The sequence below is a fragment of the Neofelis nebulosa genome, chromosome 11 (genome assembly GCF_028018385.1).
Source record: "Neofelis nebulosa isolate mNeoNeb1 chromosome 11, mNeoNeb1.pri, whole genome shotgun sequence".
NCBI lineage: Eukaryota > Metazoa > Chordata > Mammalia > Carnivora > Felidae > Neofelis > Neofelis nebulosa.
The window spans coordinates 65614779-65630564 of NC_080792.1; the positions used below are offsets into that span (position 1 = coordinate 65614779).

Consider the following 15786-nt stretch of genomic DNA (forward strand, 5'->3'; position numbering starts at 1 on the left):
TTGATGGGCCCTGATGTGTTTAATGATAGATGTGACATCACTTCCCCAGAAAGTATCATTCATTCATTTCCCACATAGTCACTGAGTTCCAGTTTGTGGGAGGTACAAGCTCAACCTGAACACAACGTGAAGATCAGGACAGTCAGGACAGTGAAACAGGAGGTAACCAGGAGCCAGGATATCAGGGCCTGATCAAGTTCCAGTCTGGGGAGGCTGGTCAGGGAGGGCTTCCTGGAAGAGGGGACATACCGTCAGGGGGCATTATGATTTATAGGAATCCAGGAAGTTCTCCTGATATAATGACAGATGGGAAAAAGAAAATGTAATAAAATATAATTTAAAATAGACCGTATTAAGTGTAGGGAGAAGGCAGACCAAAGAGACTGAACCTCCTAAGGTAGTCAGGTTACCTATGGGGTAGTGGGAAATGATTTGGATTTTCCTTCTTGGGGAGCTTACTCCGGGTGATTCAACTCCCACTCCCCACGTCACTCCGCCGCCCACGATTCGAAGACTTAGGAAAGAAAGAAAAGAAGCAAGAATCAGATCCGGTGCGCTGCCCAGCTATGCGCCCCTCTAAGGTCCAGAGGATCCCTGGGAACCCAAACCCCGCCGGCGGCGTCCATGGCCAGAAGGCCTCCCCATACCCCGCGACCCTTTGTGAGGACTCTGAAGCCACCGGCCTGACCCCTGACCTGGAACCGACCCCCAACTACCAGCAGGGACCCGGCGGGGCGGTGCTGGGCGCCGCGGGCTTCCCGGCCGCAGTGTCGCCGCAGCGCCGGCCCCGCCCCCGCCCGCTCCTCCCCCCCCCCCCCCCCCCCCAGGCGGCCGCGGCCCCGAGCGGCTCCAGAACGGAGGCCGGCGCCGAACCCAGGTGAGCGCCCGCCCCGGGGACCCCAGGCCCCAGACCTCTGTCCCCGCCATCCCGGTTCGGCTGCCGGGTCTCGGCTCCACAGTCCCCGCGACCCGGGCTAGCTCGCGCGCGCTCTCAGATCTTGGACCCCGGGCCGGCGCGTTGGGGGCTGAGGTCGGCAGTCGGGGAGAAGAGACATGCTGGAGGCTGGAGCGCCTCTGTTCCTTCTCTCCTCCCCCGCCAGGCCCTTCCTCGCTTGCCGCGGGGCCCTGCGGTGTACCCGTCCCCCTTCCTGGGCCGTCCGGTTTGGTGAGGGCACCTGGACCAGCGGGAAGGCTGCAGGAAAGATCTTCCCAGATAGAGGGAACTGCACGTGCAAAGGCAGGGAGAGTGCACGGGAGTTTTGCGCCTGAGCCCGGCAGGGGAGCAGGTGAGGGCAAACTTGAATTCCATCCCAAGGAACGCTAGAAGGCACTGAGGGCCCCAACTGGACAGCAACCTCCCCACTGCTGTTTCTGTCTAGCCGCACTGGCTTAGGGGAGGGTGGTGTCCCTGTGAACCAGGACACAGGCTCCTGGTGGATAGTTAGCACTTGGGCACTGTTACAACTTTTCAGCATTGGGTAGTTTGTAGGCAAGGGACAGCACTACACAAAATCTTGGCGGGGGGGGGGGGGGGGGGGAGGTGCAGGGCCCCCTCCTGCTGCAAGAACGTTTGCTCTTGAGGCAGCAGGGCTCCAAGCCAGCCTGCACAAGGTAGGCCTGCGGAAGGTTCAGTCCCCAGCAAGTCTGTTTCCAGGGCCAAGGCCCTGGAGGGTCTGAGATACCCGGGCACCTGGGAAGGGAGAAACAGCCTAGACAGGTAACTGGCAGCAAGTGAAAGTTCCACCTTTTCTGACATCTGTGGCCCAGCAGATGAAGCCTAGGCCAGGCAGGAAGGAGGTAGGTATGGCTGAGCCAGAGGAGAAGCCAGGATCTGGGGAGGGGCCCCCTTGTGCCCAGGGAGGGGACAGGTGGGGCAGGTGGTAGCCAAATCTTACAGACCTGCCTTGGTGATGAGAGGGTTAAAGGGCATCGGTATGCCCAGGTGGCCTTTAAGTACCACCACCTCCTGAATTGTAATGGGTGCCTCTAGTGCAGGTTACATCAGATGCCAGGCAGTAGATTGTCCTTCCCAACTTTTCCTCCTGTCTTCTTGGCCCCCTTGCTCTCAGGCACCCACTCAAAGCCCTTGCAGGGATCTGGGCAAGACCAAATAGGTGCCAGCCCCACCTCCAGTTAGACTTCAGGAAGAACTTCCAGGGAAAACAGAAAGGATGACAGTTGGATGGACTGGGGGAAGATCATTTGTAAACAGGGCAGCTTTGTCCCAGGCCTTCCAAAGTCCAGTCTGTAAGCTGAATCTTCCAGAAGGCCCACCCTGTGGCCTTGAGGACTTTGGCTGCAGGGATCTCTTTGCTGACCAGGTGACCTCTCCCCATGGCTTTGTGGCTTGCAGGGTGATATGGGGGCTTCCTGGGTCCCCTCCTATCTTGAAACTAACCAAGGTGGGAGGGAAGTGGGAGGCCACCCGGATGGCCCTGCCTGCTGCCTGACCTTGGCAAGCCCTTGGCCCCTCAGTTTCCTCATCTGCTGTTGGATGTGATCTCTGCACCGTAGGCCTGGAGGACATTTGTGAAGGGGGGAGGTGCACAGGGTGGGAGCTCATGACTGCTGGGCCTGGGCTGTGTGCCTGGCCTCCCTTTCCCCCAACCCCATCAGGCCTGGGCTGGCCGCCCACTTCTATTCACCATGGAGCTGGGTTTCCCTGGGGACAAGTAGCCTGGCCCACCCCACCCCCACCCCACCCCCTGATGCGCGCCCCCAGTCTCTCCTGGCCTAACTCACACTAGGAGGAGGAGTAGAGGCTGGGCAGCCTCTTGGACCCCTGCCCCACCCCACGCCCTGCCTTCCAGGGCCGGTCCACCTCTGGGCTGGGCCAGGAGGAAGAAGCTGTGGCTGTCCCTGGAGGAGGTGGGTATCCAGGGGCTGCCAGCCGGGTGGGGGCCAGGGCCTGGGAAAACTAAACATTACCCCCACTGCAGGAAGGAGAAACCCCTGGACCAGGAAGGCCAAGGTGCCCTGGGGTTTGACCCCAGGCATTGTGGCCTCCCTAGCTGCTGGATTTTGAGTGGGTTGCAGAAATCAGGATTTACTGGACAAGGCAGCTACACCTAAAAGAATGGCTGAGGTTGGAGCAGAGGGGCTCCCCAGGCAGTAGGCACAGCAAAGATGGGAGGGGAGAGTGAGGCCTCAAAGGGGAGGTGCCACCAAGGTCCCCTACATGGTTCCTAGCTCAAATGTGCTTGTCCTCCAGAAGCCCCTCCCCTAGTCTGTCTCTATCTCTCTGTATCTCTACTCACATTCCCCATCAAAGCCCTGGTCCCTACAGATGCCTCTGTCTCCCCTGCAGGTCCTGGAGGCAGCTCCTGCTGGGATGGCGGCTCCAGCATCTTTAAGGGCCACAGGGGGTCCAGCCCCACCGGGGGCACCCTAGGACTCCCACAGCCATCTGTGCACCTGCCCCCCACTCATCTGTGGGCCACTTGCCATGGGTGGGTGCTTCTCCAAGCCCAAGCCAGGTACCTCCTCTCTTCTTGCCTCATTCTCCCCTCCCTCCTCCTCCCTCCTCCCTCCTCCCTCCTCCCTCCTCCCTCCTCCCTCCTCCGGCCACATCCTTCCTCCTCCCCCTCCCCCCTCTGCCTCTGAAGTAGGTCAGGCCGGGCGGCAGCCGGCTCCGAATGTTAATTCCCTGAAGGCTGGAGGGAGTGGGGGCTTGGAGCCATTCTCTTGGATCCCCTCCAATGGGTCCCCCTCTTTATTTGGGGATTTGGGTGTTTGTGGTGGGAATAGCAGCTGAATCTTTCTTGAAAAGTAGAAGTTACCCGTTCCTCCTGCCCTGGGGGAGGGGAGGGGGGCAGTGTCCCCTAGGGTTGGGGAAGAGGGACTCTGAGGACACCCTCAGCCACTATGTGACCCAGGGCATGCAAGTTACCTCTCTGAGCCTCAGTTTCACTCTCTACAAAATGAGCCTGATCTCTCAAAGTTGCCATGAGGGTGGAGTGTTCACCTCTTCTGATGTCCTGTGTGACCTTGGGCCGAATTTCCCCATTTGTGCATGAAATCCTGCCCTGCCTGGCCCAAGAAGTTCTGGCCAGAGGTGGGGGCCTCACAGATGCTAAGGGAGACCCAGGTCTGCTCTCCATGGAGACCCCTGTCTGTTGGGCTCTCTCTCCAGCCCCTATTTTCCCTCTTCTCTCTTCACAACACTCAGGAAGGCAAAAGAATGGAGGCATGTTACTGGCCTCTCTAGTGCCTAGTCAGTGCCCCCGCCCACCTGCCACCCAGGCCACCCTGCCCCAACCAGCTCGCCCCAGCTCCCCTTACCTGATACCCATCAGCTCCATTACCTTGGAACACATGAGCCTATTCTCTCTTTCCTGGGTCTGAGGGAGAACTTGGGGCAAGAAGAGACCTTTGATGCCCTGCCAGGCAGAGGAACACCCCCTTCACCTGCCTCAGGAGCCAGCTCTCCCTTCCCCCATGCCTATGCTGTGGGTACCCAGCCCTGGGCCTGATCCTACCACTCTTCCTGCTTCCATGTATGACTTGGGCAAATGATGTCCACTGTCTTGACCTCAGCCTTCCTCCATCCGAAGTGGGCAGAAAAATGCTAGCTGGTCCCAAATCTGGCTCCTGTAGAACTACTGGGCTGGCAGGAAGCCAAGAGCAGACGGTGCCATCTGCAGTTTCTTGTAAAGGGCCTCAACAGGCTGGCCTGCCTGAGGCCCCTGGCCCCAAGCTCCCAGTTCAGGAGCTGGCCATTCTCACCACCCTAGAGGCAGTGGTAAGAACTTGCATTATTGAGCCTAAATTCAGCCCTGCCCCTTCCTGGCTGTGTGGCCTTGGGCAGGTGACTTCACCTCTCTGTGCTGCTGTGTTCTCATGTGTAAGTGGGGCTAACCGTTTTGCCCCCCACCTCCACCCCCTCATGCAGACTATTGTGCTTAGCACAGGGCCTGGCACACAGGAGGCTGTGCAGGATGTTACTATCCCCTCTTTTAGGAGCTAGGTTCCCTGCTTCCAGGACTCCCCTGTGGAGCTATGGCAGAAGGGCACGATTTTAGACCCCAGGCACTCAACACTGGGCAGGTCAGGGGTGAGGCTCAGGGAATTTCAGGTTGTGGGAGTGAGAGCATTTGGGCCATAGAAGTTCAGCTGGGGTCAGCAGGGGCTATAGGGAGACCACAACAAGCCCAAGGTCTTTGTGCAAATTCTTCACCTTCTATCTTGCTTGACTCTGACTTGGAGCACATCAGCACACATTTCCTGAGCTCACTCTGTATTCCTTGTGTTCCATTGGCTCTGTGTTCCTGATAGGAAGTATTCCAGGCCAGACCCACACTAAGCTCAGAACTAGGAGGAAGTGCAGCTCTCTTGGCATCTGGTCACTTGCCTTTTAATAGGACACAAGTGCTACCTAACAGCTTTCCCTTTTTGCCATGGCTGTCAGGAAGCTCAGAGCTCACCAAGAAAATGCTACTACCCAGCTTTATCTGTTGAGCTTCTGCTCTGGGTTACATATATTAAATCCTTCAGCATTGACTATCACCAAAGAGGTAGGCACTGTTCTCTGTTTTATAATGAAGGCGTCTGCAGTCCAAAGGGGCTAAGGCAGGAGCCCATGGTCACATGGGCACCTGGGAATCATTTGCTAGGGTTGATCTGGCTCTATGGGTGAGCAGAGACACCCTCTCCATCCACCTTTACACTACTGTTCCTGACTTAATGGCTTCCCATTAGACTGCGTCAGCGAGCTCCTTGGAGCCTTCTGGAAGGAGGTGGAGGATGAAAACAGCCTGGCTTGGTTGTTATCTGGGCCCCTGCCAGGCTGTTCCTGTGAGCTCCCTCTCTACGTTCACATAGCTGGTGTCAGCTGAGTCCAGGAGTATTTTCCTTTTTAATTCTTCTCAAAACATTCTAACATTATTACATAAAGTATGGAAATGGAGGCAAAGAACCTACCCCACCCTAAACCTGCACCCCTCCCCCTTCTCCCACCTGATACAACAGCTTCAGCTTGGTGGTGTGCTCCCTTCCTGCCCAGCTGGAATCATGGAGGAACCTCAACCACCCCCCTTCCCCTTCCCTCCCCTCCCACGCCTGGGCCAGGCTAGGGGCTGGGACTTGAGGATAAGGAGGGGGAGGGGTTCTACCTTTCCAGGCTTCAAGCCAGTGGGGGATTAGCTCTGCAAGAGAGGAGGGACACGCAGGGAGTGGGCAGCCAGAGGAGGCATCACCTGAGCTGTTCAAGTGGATGGGCAGCAGTGAGCCAGGGCAGGGAAGAATGGCAACCCAGACCAAGGAACTGCCTAGGCAAAGGCCCAGAGGTGTGACTCTGTGTTTATTTCTGGAGTGTCAGGTCTGGGGTGGAGGGGAGAAGAGGTGAAAAGGGGAGAGGGCTGGAGGCTCTGGTGCCTTGGGACTTGGGACTCCTTGGACTCCTGCTTCCTCATTGGGCCCATGCTGTGCCAGGGGCTTAGCTTCCATCACTCAGCCCAGGAGGCCAGATTATTGCTGCTAAAAATTCTGTTTATTGTTTCCTTCTAATTAGAAAAATACCCCAGGCACATTGTAGGGAATTTAGAAAATGCAGAGAAATATACAGAAGAAAATGACAGTCTCTGGCTAACTGACTGCTTAGAGTAGTCGCCACGGGCACTCTGGGGAAGCATCTGCACCACAGAAGCTTCAAGGTGGGCCCCATGCGCCTCTGTACAGTCCCTGTGCACCCATCCCTTTGGGTACAGTTCACCTCCAAGGCCCCACACCCTTGCACATGAAGGTGTTGAAAAACCAGTGCTTGGCAAATGATGGATTCTTAAACTGGTGAGCATAGCTATTTTAAGAAGTTGAAAATACTGTGTGTACACTTTTTTTTTAATTAAAAAAAAATCTCAAACCTATGGGAACATTGCAAACAGAGCAACAAAGCCTTGGTTTCCCATTACCGAGATTCACTGGCCGGGAAATGAGCCATACCCAGGTTTGAACGCCCTGTTCTCCCTGGAGTCAGACCCTAAATGTGCCCCTGATCCTTCAGGGATGTCCTTCTCCATCAGGGACTGTGCAGTTGGAATCAGAGCAGGATTCAGGCCACCAGGGTTCTTCCCCCCACATAAATTCTTAGAGAAAAGGCAATTTCAGGGTCAAAGGAGCTCCATTTGTGGGCCCCTCACTAATTTGTTACTGAAAAAGAAAACATGCAGGAATGAAATCAAGCCAACCCAGCTCACCTCCTGCTGTCTCTGTTCTGCTTCTAGCTTGTTTTTTTTTTTAATGAAAAAAAAAAATTTTAAGTTTATTTATTTAGAGAGAGAGAGTGCAGTGCAGGCGTGCACACATGATTGTGCTTGCTCCTGAGCGGGGGAGGGTCAGAGAGAGGGAGGGAGAGAGAGAGAATCCCAAGCAAGCTCAGCACTTATGAACTGTGAGTGTGGGCTCGAACTCATGAACTGTGAGATCATGACCTGAGCCGAGATTAAGAGTCGGGTAATTAACCAACTAAGCCACCCAGGTGCCCCTGCTTCTTGCCTGTTTTAAGGCTCTTTGCTGATGTTGCAGATGGCTTTCTGGAGAGGTGGAGGCACAGGAGAGAACTCAAACTCAAAGGGACCAGCCTGCCCAGAGCCTGTGGGGTGGGCAAGGAGGTGGGCAGGGCTGGAAACTCACAGTGCTGCCCTGTCTACCCTACAGTGGAGCTCAAGATCGAGGTGGTGCTGCCTGAGAAGGAGCGGGGCAAGGAGGAGCTGTCAGCCAGCGGGAAGGGCAGCCCCCGGGCCTACCAGGGCAATGGCACAGCCCGCCACTTCCACACTGAGGAGCGCCTGCCCGCCCCTCACCCGTACCCTGGTGCTCAGGACTGTGTGGAGGCCGCCATCTGCCATGTCAAGGACCTCGAGAATGGCCAGTGGGTGCTGGGTCTAGTGGGGCAGGGAGCAGTCAGAGGGCCCAAGATGGGAAGGCATGGTGCAGGCCATGGATGGGGTGGGCTGGGAGGCCTGGAGGGAGCCCTTGACGAGCACCTGCGCCAGCCACCACCAGTGTGGCTTCTCCTGGTCTGGGCCTGCTCCCCAGAAAGCTAGACTCTGGGAAGAGGTGCCCACCAGAGGTGGTGCCTGGTGTCTGGCCTGATGTCTGAGTGCAGCCCCTCCCCAGGATGCGGGAAGTAGAGCTGGGCTGGGGGAAAGTGTTGCTGGTGAAGGACAACGGGGAGTTCCACGCTCTGGGCCACAAGTGTCCACACTATGGTGCACCCCTGGTGAAAGGTGAGCTGTCCCAGTACACACAGGAGGTGGGGTGGGACCTTCCTGAAGGGTGCTTGGCCACTGCACCATCACAGGCTGGCTTGGCTCTTCCCTGGACCTCCAGGGTCTCATCTATTAGTGGGGGTCTCCTGAGCTGTGGGGAGGGGCGAGCAGCTGCTGGAACACAGGGGAGGGGAGCTGTTGCCTGTGGCCCCAGCCCAGCACTGCTTCCCTTAGGTGTGCTGTCCCGTGGCCGGGTGCGCTGCCCCTGGCATGGTGCCTGCTTCAACATCGGCACCGGTGACCTAGAGGATTTCCCTGGCCTGGACAGTCTGCACAAATTCCAGGTGGGGCCAGGGGGGCAGTAGGGTGGGAGCCTGGGGGTGCAGGGCAGGGGATGGAGCCCCCCAAAACCTGGTCCTGAGCAACACAGCCCTTGCAGGTGAAGATTGAGAAGGAGAAGGTGTACGTCCGAGCCAGTAAGCAGGTGAGGGCGTGGCTTGGGCTCAGGCAAAAAGGAGAAGTGAGGAGGGCATCTTGGCCCAGGGATCAGCATGTGCAAAGGCCCTGTGGCTGGGGGCAGAGTGAAAACTGTGCAGTGGGGATGAGGCTGGACTGCAGCAGCAGGACCTGGCCTGCTGGGATGATGGCATAGGGAGGATGCCATTCCATGACTCCAGCTCCCAGCTGCCTCTTGCTCTCCGGACATCCCCAGGCCTTGCAGCTACAGCGAAGAACCAAAGTGATGGCCAAGTGTATCTCTCCAAGTGCTGGCCACAGCAGCAGCACCAACGTGCTCATTGTAGGCGCAGGTTGGTGGTGAGGTTATGAGGGGTAGGGCAGGGTGGGGGAGAGGTGGTCCCTTAACCCACAGCACCATCCCCTCAGGTGCAGCTGGCTTGGTATGTGCAGAGACATTGCGGCAGGAGGGGTTCTCAGACAGGATCGTCTTGTGCACACTGGACCGGCACCTCCCCTATGACCGGCCTAAGCTCAGCAAGGTGGGAGGAGGGGCAAATGGGAGCCCAGGCAGGCCCCAGACCCCTAGCTCTCTGGGCACAGTCAGGCCCTCTCAGTGCCTTGCTTGTCACCCCTTGGGGGTCTGACCAGCTGCCTCTCTGCTCAGGCCAGGCCTGTTTGTGGTACCCTATAAAGATGTGGGTTTGGTGAATTCCATTCTGCAGCCCCTTTGTGACCTGGGCCCAGCTAGGCATTGGGTCCTCCATTGCAAAATGGAACACTGGCCACCTGGCCTTATCTCAAGATAGCTATCTCCTGCAGTCCCTGGATGCACAGCCTGAGCAGCTGGCCCTGAGGCCCAAGGAGTTCTTCCGAGCCTATGGCATCGAGGTGCTCACCGAGGCCCAGGTATGGGGCCAAGACTAAGAAACAAGTCTGGGGAAGGCTTAGTGAGAACCACAAATGATGTGAGGCCATGCAGGCCCCTGGAGGTGTGTGTGGTGGGGGGAGGTGTTCTGCCCTCTTGGCCCTGATGTCTAGGCCCTCCCGGGGGTGCTCCAGGCCTGGAAGGCAGCACTGGATATTCTTCCAGTCAGGACTGTGGGCACATGCAGAAATCTGTTCAGAGCTGGGGCCGGAGAGCATAAGGATGGCTTTGAGGGGAAGGTGATGTCAGAACCTTAAACAGTAAGGAGAAGCCAGGTGAGGGAAAGAGGACCATCCAGGTGGCAGGAACAGTGCCTGTGGAACCTCCTGTTCAGAGGGTCTGGCAGGAGCTCGGAGGGGCAGCCAGGCCCAAGTCCACGGCCAGGCCCACACTCTGCCCGGCGGGGGTTGCAGGTGGTTACGGTGGACGTGAGAAACAAGAAGGTTGTGTTCAAGGATGGCTTCAAGCTGGAGTACAGCAAGCTGCTTCTCGCACCAGGGAGCAGGTAGGAGGGTGTCTCCCCCTGTACCCTGTTGGCACTTGGCAGGGCACCAGCCAGCATGCGAGGGATTGGGTGCCGGGAGCCCCTCACTGATGCTGGCCACATCTCAGCCCTAAGATGCTGAGCTGCAAAGGCAAAGAGGTGGAGAACGTGTTCACTATCCGGACACCTGAAGATGCCAATCGTGTGGTGAGGCTAGCCCGGGGCCGCAACGCAGTGGTCGTGGGAGCTGGCTTCCTGGGTGAGCAGCCGGGGCTGGTGGGGGCAGTGGTCAGGCTGTCATGGCTGGTCCCAGGGTGCAGGGTGCTAGACTACCATGTACCACCCCTTAGGGATGGAGGTGGCTGCTTATCTGACTGAAAAGGCCCACTCAGTGTCCGTGGTGGAGCTGGAGGAGACACCCTTCAGGAGATTTTTGGGGGAACGTGTCGGTCGTGCCCTCATGAAAGTAAGCCCACTCTGACTCTCGACACCTGGGCTGTCAGAACTCCAGGCACCCAGCCCAGCCCCTGGCTATGCTCTCATCCATGGCCTTCTTGCCCACCTTCCCTGACAGATGTTTGAGAACAACCGGGTCAAGTTCTACATGCAGACAGAGGTGTCTGAGCTACGGGCCCAGGAGGGAAAGGTGGGCCCTTCTTCCTGCCCCTTCTCCCCTGTTCCCAGGAGCTGAGCCTACCTGCTAACCCGCCCCCTCCCCACAGCTGAAGGAGGTCGTGCTGAAGAGCAGCAAGGTTGTGCGGGCTGACGTCTGTGTTGTGGGCATTGGTGAGTGGGTGGGCAGGCAGGTGCAAATGAGCACCTGCACATGCTCCAGAATGGCCTTGGGCCAGTCTCTTCCCCTCCCTGGGCCTTGGTTTTCACATCTGTAAAATGGGTACCCCAACCATACCCACTTCACCAGGCTATCAGGGAATGGGTGTTCCACATTTAGCCAGGGCTTGGCATGGAGGATGCTCCCAGTGACTGCTGCCCACAAATATTCGACTCCACAGCCTGCCCCATGTGGGCTGCAGAACACAAACAAGCCTCAAACTGCTCCAGCTGAGGTGCCAGTTTGGGAAAGGACAGAGCTGGGAGGTGGCAGCCTAGGGGCTGGGAAGGTATGGCATGCTGACCCTACCAGGGGCTTCATGGAATTTCTCAGAGGAGGTGATACATGAGGCCGCATGGGAGGCACAGGGTCTGTGAGGGTCCAGGCAGAGGGGACAGGATGCATGAAGGCTGCAGGATGGGCAGCCCATTGGATGAATGGTCTGGGGCTGAATTGTGGTGAGTGAAGGGTATGGGTCATGGAGGACAATGAGGTGGGAGAAGGGAGGGACCAGGGAATCGACATGGTGGCCCCTGTCTTGTCAGGTGCGGTGCCTGCCACGGGCTTCCTGAGGCAGAGCAGCATCAATCTGGATTCCCGAGGCTTCATCCCTGTCAACAAGGTGGGGCTGGGGGGTGGTGGTGACGGGGGCAGGCAGGGTGCTGGGCCGGGGGTAGTGGCATGTCCAAGTCAAGGCTGCTGTGCCACCCACAGAGCCCTGGGCCCTCTCCCCACAGATGATGCAGACCAACGTTCCGGGCGTGTTTGCAGCTGGCGATGCTGTCACTTTCCCCCTCGCCTGGAGAAACAATCGGAAAGTGAACATCCCACATTGGCAGATGGCTCATGCCCAGGGTATGGCCAGCCCTGCGGCAGGATAGGGGATGGGAGGCTGTCCCAGGGTCTCAGCTTCCCCCAGGCCCACTCCTCAGTTGCTGGCCTTGGGTCCCGGTCTCTGGGTTAGACATTCAAGGCTTTGTGGTGGCCTGTCTGGGAGCCTCCTCCAGGTGATCAAGCCAGCTGACAGGGCGCCTGGGTGACTCAGTCAGTTAAGCATCTGACTCTTGATTTCAGCTCAGGTCTTGATCTCAGGGTGTTGATCTCAGGGTTGTGAGTTCAAGCATCATGTTAAGCTCCTCACTGGGCATGAAGCTGACTTAAAAAAAAAAAAAAAAAGCTAGCTGACAGAGCAAGCCCTGTGGCCCATCCACAGACGCCCCTCCAGTGCCCTCAGGACACCCCACCCAACTAGCCACAGTGTCCCACCCCATCCTTCCACCAGCCCCTCCTTTCCTTTCATCCTCACCAACCTGTGCAGTCACCCAGGGAGAGAGAAAGGGATTTAGTAAGACACGGGCCACCTTCCCACTCAGTGCTTCTGTCTCCCTTGGGCCACTCGACTGGCTCTGTGAACACAGTTGTTTCATGCAGGCCCCTGGGAGGCAGCCATTTGGGCCTGGAAACTTGGGCTCAGTGGAGAACTGTCGTGCTCTATGACGAATAGCTCCCCCACCACACACACACACACACACACACACACACACACACACACACACACTTGGTGGTCACCATGCCCCTGAAGCCTCATTTACTGTGAACACCTGGTCTGAGTCCCTAAGATGTAGGTACAAGCAAGTTAGCTGCCTCGTGGGGAGGACCACCTGACTCCCTGCGCTCACCTCTCCTCTCTCACTTCACATTATCTGAGCATCTGCTGCCTGAAATCCCACTCCTGGTACCAATATCTGCTCAGGTTCAAGGTCTAAAATTGGTGCTGGTTTTAAGGAACCAAAGACCACTCATCAGCCAAGTACAATTAAGGTTTAACTGGGAGGGTCTAGGAGGCTCTCATAGCCCTCCAACTACAGGGTCCAGTGGGGCCTGGGAATATGAACTGGGAAGCCACCCACGCTATTCTCTGGGGCCCTGGGTGTGGCTGTCATCCCTACTTCCCTGGGCACTTGTGCCCCATTCTTCAGACCTGATGTGTCCGATTATTGTCTGGGTGCACACCTGAAATGGAGGCAGCCCAACAACGCCAGGAAACAGACCTTCTAGATGTGGGGCACTTCATTCAAATTCTCTAGAGAAGCAATCTAAGTGACTGGCTTTGAGCCAGGTGTCTCCTCTGCAATTGAGTGTGGGCAATGGGCTGAGCAATGATGCACCTGTTCACCTCTGGGAAAGCAAGGAGGAGTAGCTCCACATGTCAGAGGTCCCCAGAGAGCCCCGGCAGGCAGTGTAGGGGTGGCCGGGGCTAGGGTCGGGGATCTCATGACCCTGAGTCTTACAGGGCGCGTGGCGGCCCAGAATATGCTGGCGCAGGAGGCGGAGATCAGCACCGTGCCCTACCTGTGGACAGCCATGTTTGGCAGGAGCCTGCGCTACGCTGGTAACGGAAGGCCCGGGCAGGGGCGGGGCCAAGTGCGTTTAGGGGTGTGGCTAAGGTGTGTGCGGAGCGCAGAGGTGGAGCTTGGAAGTTCGGGCGGGGCTATGAGCATCCTAGGGGCGGGGCCGCGTCAGCTGTAGGAAGAGCGAAAACTGATTACGGGTGGACTAAAAGGACCACCTAAAAGGACAAAGGGAGCAAGGCCTGGTGGGGTATTCAGGGGGGATTTAGGAGGCCACAGGACGCTGACCCGGGGGAGCCCCATCCCCTCCTGTACGGCCCACAGGGTACGGAGAAGGCTTCGACGACGTCATCATCCAGGGGGATCTGGAAGAGCTCAAGTTCGTGGCTTTTTACACCAAGTGAGAGCAACTGGGTGGAACGTGGCAGCCGCTGAAGCAGCGGGAGCTCGGTCGGGAAGGGGAACTCATCCCAGAGGAGCTCTGCTCCAGAGGAGGGGACTTACCTGAAAGATGGACCAAGTGGCCAAGGGAGGCAGCTAGGCAGGAGACCCACCAAGGGAATGTGAGGAGGTGGGGCAGTAATAACTCCAGCAGCCACGCACTGAGACAGGACATTTTATCTTCAGGACAGCAATTTGAGGTGGGTGTTGACTCCTGCTTTGACGCTGAGGAAAATCACACAGGTAGAGAGAGTGGTGATCCCAGGACTGGAGCCAGCTCTGAACTCCACTGAGGAGAAAGACTGGAACCTCAGTGGGCCTCTGGCAGGATCCTAAAGCCCATGCTGGGCCAAGCAAAGCAGGGAGGGCTGGGTGCTCAGAATATTTCTGTTGTCCTGGGTAAGATCACTCCCTGGGCCCCAGTTGAAGAGGAGTACATCAGGGTCTCTAAGAAGAGAGGCCACTGCTGGGCAGTCCTCAGGCTCAGTTACTCTGTCCCTGCAGAGGCGATGAGGTGATTGCTGTGGCCAGCATGAATTACGATCCAATCGTGTCCAAGGTGGCTGAGGTGCTAGCCTCAGGCCGTGCCATCCGGAAGCGGGAGGTGGAGTGAGTGTGGGCTTCAGAGATATGGGGGTGGGGAGGGGGAGGAGGTCCCCTAAGGTCCCCTAAGCCAGCCACCCCCATAGCCCTACAGAGCCTTCCCCCTATTCTTGGTCCACATCAGTCTATGGAACATCAGGACTATGGGGTGGTTGGGACAAGGGTTGTGCTTTGTGAATGGGCTGGTTATTTGTGTTCTTGGGGGATAGAAGGGGAAAAAGCTGTTGTCCCAGGGCAGGCCCAGTGCTGTGGGGAGGGGTCAAAGCCCTTGGTCAAAGCCATTGCTTAGGCAGTTACCTGGCATGGGACATCCAACTGGACATGGTTGTACTGAGACTGGCAGAAGCTAGGGAGGTAAAGGCAGCTAGTGATGCCTCTGGGGACACCCTACATAGAGTTGTTGGGTGGTTTTTTTGGTGTCTGGGAGACACTGGATGTCATCTATTCCCCTCACCCCAGGCCGGTGCCAATGGGAGTCACCCTGTAGGCTTAAACTGCCTGCAGAGAGGCCCCCTCCCCCTGCCCAGGGACTGGGGAAATCCTGGAGGCCACGGGACAGGGGTAGGCCTCAGGCTGGAAACAATGGAGAACCAAGAGGGAACATGATGAATGACATGCTCTCTTCCTGGCCTTCTCTCTATCTCTCTCTCTTGCCTTCGAAAAGGCTGTTTGTGCTGCACAGCAAGTACGTGGTTCTCTGTCCTTCCTGTTGACCATTCTGAGCCTTTCCCACCTAAGCCCAGAGCCTGTACCCCATGGTCTTTCCCTCTATGCCTAAGTACCCATTCCTGCTGGGCACCAGGGCCTGGCACAGAGCAGGCCCCCTACTGTCCTCAGCGATCAGCTGTTCATGGTGCCAAGTGGGGAACCCTCTGTCTTCTACCCTGACTCCTCCTCCCCTCATTCCTGCAGGACCGGCGACATGTCCTGGCTCACAGGGAAAGGATCCTGAGCTCGCATGCAGCAGACTTGGGCAGGCACGCTGGGGCACCAGGGAGAGGCCAAGCCTTGGGGGCAGGTGCCAACCTCCAATTTCCCAGGATCCCCCAGGGCAGAACCTGAGCCTTCCCTGTGTTTGCCTTCGGTTGCCTGGCTCACCTCCAGAGAGGCTTCTGCTGCCTCCAGGAGATGCTTACCCCTCAAGGCCTCAGCTGCCACTGATGGCTGACAATGGAGGCAGGACAGGCCTGTCCTCTTCTCCCTTTCTTGAGACTGGTTCCCTACAGGACCCTGCAACATATTAGATATTATCTTAAAATTAAAATGCACACGTTTGCAGATCTGTGTGACTTCCATTGTAATCGGACAGATACTCATGGAGAAAGCACAACCACACCAAGGAAGTTTGGCCTATGAGCACTCAGAGGAGGTAGCAACTGATGCTACCCCTAAGGTTAGGAAAAGCTTCTCTAACCAGTGTGTTGGATCTGGATTTTCAAAGAATGGCACTCCAGGTAGAAGGGACAGCACATGCCAAAGGTTTGAGA

The 15786-nt window shown here is 57.3% G+C and overlaps 2 protein-coding genes and 1 long non-coding RNA gene across 11 annotated transcripts in view; 2 read left to right on the plus strand and 1 right to left on the minus strand.

The window, feature by feature from the left end:
- On the minus strand, positions 1–1106 carry LOC131490493 (uncharacterized). The gene is made up of 3 exons (XR_009251109.1): positions 913–1106; positions 411–514; positions 1–231 (listed from the first exon to the last, which is right to left on the minus strand). It is a non-coding gene; the product is annotated as an uncharacterized LOC131490493 (long non-coding RNA).
- On the plus strand, positions 776–15577 carry AIFM3 (apoptosis inducing factor mitochondria associated 3). 9 transcript variants are annotated; one of them, XM_058692890.1, is made up of 22 exons: positions 1184–1286; positions 2070–2868; positions 3308–3476; positions 7651–7864; positions 8113–8222; positions 8439–8548; positions 8644–8688; positions 8917–9013; positions 9090–9202; positions 9483–9569; positions 10002–10093; positions 10201–10331; positions 10423–10538; positions 10647–10718; positions 10795–10858; positions 11450–11526; positions 11642–11759; positions 13198–13296; positions 13580–13655; positions 14201–14305; positions 14964–14984; positions 15212–15374. In XM_058692890.1, exons 3-22 carry the CDS (start codon positions 3446–3448, stop codon positions 15249–15251), a joined length of 1818 nt encoding a protein of 605 aa, XP_058548873.1. In that variant the 5' UTR covers positions 1184–1286; positions 2070–2868; positions 3308–3445; the 3' UTR covers positions 15252–15374. The 9 variants fall into 9 exon arrangements, 8 of the variants coding, with proteins under 8 accessions (XP_058548870.1, XP_058548871.1, XP_058548873.1 ...); XM_058692891.1 differs by lacking the exon at positions 14964–14984; XR_009251108.1 differs by lacking the exons at positions 13580–13655; positions 14964–14984 and having other exon boundaries at positions 15212–15339.
- The window catches only part of LZTR1 (leucine zipper like post translational regulator 1), a 20734-nt gene continuing 18309 nt past the window's right edge, over positions 13362–15786 (plus strand). The window contains exon 1 of the mRNA XM_058692885.1: positions 13362–13896. The gene's annotated coding sequence lies outside the window, so the exon portion shown is untranslated. The remainder of the gene's footprint in view (positions 13897–15786) is intronic.

Coding starts and splice junctions, on each gene's coding strand:
- AIFM3 (XM_058692887.1), top strand. CDS start 3,446: ATGGGTGGGTGCTTCTCCAAGCCCAAGCCAG. Junction 9,014..9,089: donor CGTGCTCATTGTAGGCGCAG/GTTGGTGGTGAG, acceptor CCATCCCCTCAG/GTGCAGCTGGCTTGGTATGT. Junction 10,539..10,646: donor TCGGTCGTGCCCTCATGAAA/GTAAGCCCACTC, acceptor CTTCCCTGACAG/ATGTTTGAGAACAACCGGGT.